Source organism: Zootoca vivipara, chromosome 1 (genome assembly GCF_965207765.1).
Source record: "Zootoca vivipara chromosome 1, rZooViv2.hap1.1, whole genome shotgun sequence".
In the NCBI taxonomy this organism is placed as follows: Eukaryota; Metazoa; Chordata; class Lepidosauria; order Squamata; family Lacertidae; genus Zootoca; species Zootoca vivipara.
In genome coordinates this window covers 92413600-92420103 of record NC_142582.1, presented here as the reverse complement: position 1 = coordinate 92420103, position 6504 = coordinate 92413600, and the positions used below count along the sequence as shown (strand labels likewise).

At 45.9% G+C, this 6504-nt stretch overlaps 1 protein-coding gene across 1 annotated transcript; it reads left to right on the top strand.

Moving 5' to 3' along the window:
• Positions 1–1156: 1156 nt before the first annotated feature.
• On the top strand, positions 1157–5344 carry LOC118087117 (transmembrane protein 151B-like). Its single transcript, XM_088670455.1, has one exon. The coding sequence runs from the start codon at positions 1180–1182 to the stop codon at positions 2575–2577; it is 1398 nt and encodes a 465-aa protein (XP_088526581.1). The 5' UTR covers positions 1157–1179; the 3' UTR covers positions 2578–5344.
• The last annotated feature ends 1160 nt before the right edge of the window (positions 5345–6504 follow it).

Sequence of the window (6504 nt, the reverse complement as noted above, 5' to 3'; positions counted from 1 at the left end):
CTTCATGACCCCATGGACCAGAGCACACCAGGAACTCCTGTCTTCCACTGCCTCCCGCAGTTTGGTCAGACACATGTTGGTAGCTTCGAGAACACTGAACATCTCATCCTCTGTCGTCCCCTTCTCCTTGTGCCCTAATATTTCCCATCATCAGGGGCTTTTCCAGGGAGTCTTCTCTTCTCGTGAGGTGGCCAACACTTAATGAGCTGCAAATGAATGAACATTTTAAGCCTTAACAGGTTTATCTTAGAATGAGCAGCAATGCAGCTGGGCTGAATATATTTTGAGAAACGAAATAAATCATTCATACCAGATTTTCCGTTCATTTGCCTGTGTGGTAATGTGCATGTGGCAAAGGTACTAGAAATTCCAGTTCTAAATCTGCAGCTTCTGAAAGGTTTGTAAATATAATAACTACAAGAGCAATTTATATAATCCACCTGAAACAAGTCCTGCATCAGAAGTTTTCACACCATAAGCAGTAAACAAACGATGACTGATGCAAGTGCAAGTGATTAGCATGTTTTCATTAGCATATTTATTAACTTCAAATGAGTTGCTCTTGGAAAGCTTTTTGTAAGGTTCGGGAGTGGTCGATTCATTTGTTGCAAATAGATAACAATATGTAGCAACCGTTATGCAAACATTTCTTCAGCTGATGCTAGGCAGGGGTGGGGTTTTTCATTTTTACTATGTTTGGTTTCATTTGGTTTCTATGAAAAGCAGCAATATGTACAATAAAAGTAGCTAGGAATAAATTTGTCAAATGGTGAATGGGACTAGGATTGGGAAGCATTTTATTCTTTGGTATGTGGGTGTATCACACAAGCCTAATAACCAGGAGCTGGTCCAAGAGGCAGAAATCCACTCAGCAAGGGTCAAGCCGTGCATCCAGCTTGTATCAGGGTGCCTGCAAATAGTCAGCATTTTGTGCGAAGGATTCAAGTGCACACTGAAGAAATTTAGGTTTGCTCAATTAAAGAGGGTTAAAGAGCTGTTCCCCCAGCACACCAGATCCACCTTTTTTTTAAAAGGAAATTTAAAAGATTGCATCTAATACTTAAAATGATTTCACAATAAATCCTCTCTTTCTCTCCTCTCTTCCTTTCCCCACCCCCTTCTCCTATTTTGCTGCCTGATTCTCAGCAACAACCAGTCAAGCAGTCTTTGAGCTCTTCCATGTGCAGAGAGTCCCACTGGAAATGCCTCCTCCTCTCCATCCTCATGTACGGCTGCCTGGGAGCTGTAGCTTGGTGCCAACTCACACAAGTCACTAAGCTCAGTTTTGACAGCTCTTTCAAAGGCAAGTCCATGATCTACCATGACAGCCCTTGCTCTGACGGTTATGTCTACATTCCATTAGCGTTCCTGGCCATGCTCTACGTCGTCTACTTGGTAGAGTGCTGGCACTGCCGCGCCAAAAGTGAACTCCAGTACAAGGCCAATGTGGAAAGTGTCTACGACCGAATTGCCAGGATGAAGCAAGCAACGCCATGCATATGGTGGAAGGCCATAAGCTACCACTTTGTCCGGCGAACCAGGCAAGTGACTCGGTACCGCAATGGGGATGCTTATACAACCACACAGGTCTACCATGAGAGAGTCAACACCCATGTGGCCGAAGCTGAGTTTGACTATTCCCACTGTGGGTTCAAGGACATCTCTAAAGAGCTCATGGGCCTGGAATGTTTCTCAGCCACCCGACTGAAATTCACCAAGTGTTTTAGCTTCGCCAACACAGAGTCCGAGAACTCTTACCTGACGCAGAGGGCTCATTTCTTCACAGAGATCGAAGGGCTAGATGACTACATGGAGGTCAGGGAAGGCATGAAGCTCAGGAACATAGACTTCAAAGAACTCATGATGGCCTACGGTGACCCTGATCACCTCCCATGGTACGTGTCCCACTATACGTTCTGGGTGGCTGCTCTGATGATGGTCTCGTGGCCGCTGAGAGTTTTCATAGAGTATCGGACTGCCTATGTGCACTACCATGTGGAGAAGCTCCTTGGGGTGGAGTACAGAGTGCCCACTGGGGCGGAGGAGCCCTTGTACAGATATCGCATCCCCAGGGTCAGCACTCAGGACAGCACGGAGCTTGAGTGGCACATCTGCACCAATCGCCAGCTGATCCCCAGCTACTCGGAGGCGATGCTCATGGAGCTGACCAGCTCTCCCGCCTGCAACGGCTACTCCATGTGCAGGTACAGCGAGATCACACAGGGCTGTGAGCGCTGCCACCATGCCTCCAGCACCTCCTCCATCTTCTCCCGGCACGCCTTCCACAGCTGCAGCGGGAATTCGCAGCTCTCCCTCAACACCAGCCGCTTCAGCCTGTGCCGGATCCATGGCTCTCACAGGACAGGCCTCTGGAGGAGCCGCAGCAGCAGCATCGCTGACCGGGGTGGCCAGGACGACCCGTGCTGCTCCCACTCGAGTCAACTGGCCCTCAACGAAAACCCGCCCACCTACCATGACGCTCGATTTTTCCCAGTGCTCATTGTGCACAGGCCTGAAGGGCAGGAAGGGAGGCACTTCTGTCTCCGCCGAGCATCCTGCCTGGAAACGTCACTATGAAAGGGCACCCTGTCACTTTCCCGGGACAGCTTCACTGCCAGAAGGCTGTTTGCCAGTGACAGCAATACTAGGACGGCTGTGGGATGCGACTGGTTTAAAGTCCCGGCCGTCCAATTCTCCAAATAAGGAAGCATGTTCCCCCAGAAGTCTATGAAGGGTCAATTCTAAGCCAGTTCACGTGTTTTGTTTGTTTCTGTTAATTAAAAAGTTTTCCAACCCACTCTTCATTAAAACAATTCCTGGGTAGAATGCAATATATAGGATCCAAATATAAATTACGTAAACCAAAAGAATGGTAAAAGAGCACCGGTATAAGTCAGGCTGATCCAGTGAGTCTCCACCAAGGAACAAATTAGCAAATTTAACCAAAGGCCTGGGCAAATAAAGGAGTTTTTAACTGGTGCTGAAAACTGACCAGGCTTTGTTTGCCCTTCTTCCAAGGAGCTTGGGGCAATCTTCACGGAATTAGCCTCTTTTAATGTGGGATTATCCCTTTTAACAGTAGCCAACTAGATGCCCACGAGAAGCTCACAGGCAGCACACGAGGGCAATGGCACTCTCCTGCATGTGATCTCCAGCAACTGGCAAACTGGAGGCAACATGCTTCTGAAGCTGGAGGTAGTCCCTAGGCATCATTATGTCCCTAGACATCACCACTAGTAGTTCTTGATAGCCTTATCCTCCATGAAGGTGTCTTATCTGTTTGTAAAGCTGTCCACGTTGGCAGCCATTGCTATATGCTGTGGTGGCAAATTCCATAGCTCAACCAAGTGCTTAACTTAAGGATTTGGGCCAGGGAGAGAGAAAAATGACTTTCCCAAGGCCATCCAGTGTGTTCCATGTCTCAATAGCAATCTGTGCCCCCGTTTCCTCAGTTGAAGCCCCCCGCCCACCCACTGTCTAGTACGCAACACTAGCCCCCATTCAGAGTTAGAGGTGGGTGGTACTGCTTTGTGGTGATTCTAGTCCTTCCAAGATCTGTCCGGAGAACACCTAGTCTAAGTGTCCACCCTCATTTTTCAGCTGGCTCTGATATAAACTGTTTCCATTCAACATAGATTTAACTGGGCAGGCGCTCTGGGGAGCTAGAAAAGATCGGCTGGCTTTAGCTGCGGGGACAGAAGTGGTAATTGGCGCATCTGGGTCCCACACCTTGTATAAGGAGTGTTGGACAGACAACTGGGTACTACATGGCTATTTCTTGCCTAACTCATCGTGTCTCGTGAGACAGAAGACAGTGCAAGGGAGGTGGAAAAAGCAAGAAGCTCCATTTCTGCCTTTGTGCACAACATTGTCAAGGGTTGTCAGTGCACCAGCAATGAGGTTTAGATAGGATGCCGGAACAAATGTGGAGGCTTAGCTATGCGCCTGTGCTGGGATCCTAGTCTTATGTATGTTTCTGGTTAAATTTCTAGTGGGCAAAATGCATTACAGAATTTATATTGTTTATCCTTAGAACAACCCAACAAGAGCAGCTGATGAATAATATATCCTGCCCTGCCCACGGGGGTTGACTACAGGACCTTCAAGGTCTCATTCAACACCTATCCTAACTCTGATTCTCATTTTACATATAGGAAACTGAGAAGATGGTTCATGCGCGCATATGCTTCAATGTATGTCTCATTACTCAATTAGCTGACTCATGTGGACACAGAACTGTTTCCATGGGGGGGGCTGCATTATGAAATTTTAATTGTGGTGATACTGTATTCAATCCTGCAAGTCGCTACATGATGCTGTATGAGTGAAAAAGATATGCGTGAAGTGCATATCTCATATCACAGACCAAAGGCGACAGCTGCCCCACTTCCTTTTCACTGGAAGTCCCGCCCCCTCTTAGGATTGCTTTTGCTTTAAGGATGCCATGGAAGATTCCTCCCTATAGGCTACTTTGAGGTACTACCCTAAACAGCTTTCAACATTCACTCAATCTCTTTAGATCTTAGAATCATAGAGAAGAGTGTTAGAGTTAGAAGGGACCCTGGGGAGGGGGTTATCTCGTCCTATGCAGGAATCCTGTCTGCAATTGTCTCTGGGTGGGCTTGAACCATCAACCTTTTGGTTAACAGCCTGACTCACTGCACCGCGACTGTTACTGTCTATATGGTCACTGGCCCTGGTGTCTATCCTTGTTGCCGATTCCTCTGCTTCTACACTTTGGATTTTAAAGCCATGTTATGTGAAGCATCCTTTAGTGCCAATCAGGAGCTGATGTAAAAATCTTGTATTAGAGCAGCCTTGGCCACAGTTTTGCTTTTCTTCCTCTTGTCCTCAAACACAGAATGTGGTGTGTTAAGCTATGCACCCTGGCCCGCTCTCACACTTCCAATTCATACACCTTGCAAGGAACACGATGAGCAGAGATGAAATCAAACATTCATTTTTGTGTGATCTTCTCAGGTACAGCTATGGACCACTTCAAAACACCAATTCGCTTCCCATCATCAGTCTTCACACGCACACTGAAGAAACCCTGGGAAGCTTTTTTTTTATATGGGTGGGAAATGCTGGTGATCCTCTTTGGTCAAATGTTATTTGTTGTCTTTTCAGAGCAAAGTGTTCCAACCCCACTTCAAAGCAAATGTCATTAGCAAGCGGTTTCCAACTAGGGAGTGAGTCTTTGCTTCCATTATTTCTACCTGTATGTTGAAATTTGTAGTGTCTAGTACATGTAGATGATTATATATGCATATCTGTGCACATATACGATTGTTTCTTAACGGCACTGACTGTTGCATCACCTGAAATATAATTCTTTTTGGTATAATGATCCTGTTTTGCAATGGTGTGTTCCTTTCACCACAGAAGACGCAGAGTTTGTCTTATACAACTTGGCTGGTTGCACGGGAGGGTTACCGGAAACAGTGCAAAAAGTCTTTCTGGGTTTTTCCCTGATAGCTAAATGGTATTCAGTTATATAAGCTGGACGCTTACATCATGATGCCTTTATCTTGACAGACATTCTTATGGATTATCACATGCTCAGTTTTAACATAATTGTCGATCGGTCAACATAAATGGACAAACGAGCTAAATTATGGAGGCACATTAGAGTCCATATTAAAATATGTGGTTCTTTCTGTATCACGTTTCAATTCTGAGAAATATTTAAGACTGAATCGCTACAGTATTGATTCAGTATTGAGTTGTCTATATATTTGTGAGTGAGTGTGTGCTGCATGCCTGGGTCCCCTTCTAATTCCTGGCTCCAGCATAGATTCAATTGCTGGAATAGCCAGGCCAGCCTGGTAATGGCTCGTTAAATCTTCTTTGGCGATCACTTGTAGGCGAGTAAGAATGTCTTCCATGAATATGGTCTTAACAGTGAGTCCGTAAGTGACTGAGGAGGCCAGTTCTGGATCCACATGTTCTTCCACAGTGCGGACATAGGTTTCCAAGCGGGAGTTGATCACAGTGAGGGGTTGCCAAATGTGCCTTCCTCTTAGTCTTCCCTTGTCTTTGAAGTTCATGACACCTTTGGTAAAGGCTGTTCTCCAATTGGAGTGCTTGCAGGCCAGTGTTTCCCAATTGTCTGTGCTTATACTACATTTTTTTTAGATTTGCCTCGAGAGAATCTTTAAACCTCTTTTGTTGACCACCATCATTGTGCTTTCCATTTTAAAGTTTGGAACAGAATACAGCGGTACCTCAGTTTTCCAACGTCTCGGATGTCGAACATTTTGGTTTTCCAACACCGAAAACCCGGAAGTAAATGCTTCGAAAACTGAGGTACCACTGTACTTGCTTTGGAAGATGATAATCAGGCGTCCAAACAAGACCAATCCAATGAAACACTGGTAATCTTCGCTTCTTCCAATACAGTGACATTAGTTCATGTACTTTGCTCACTACTGTATGGGTCATTAAAGGAACATAGCAGGACAAATGGGTGGGCTTCTCTCCCCCAACTATCTGTTAGTTAAA

What these genes read in the sequence shown, in the direction of transcription:
- LOC118087117 (XM_088670455.1), top strand. Translation starts at nt 1,180, where the DNA reads ATGTGCAGAGAGTCCCACTGGAAATGCCTCCTCCTCTCCATCCTCATG.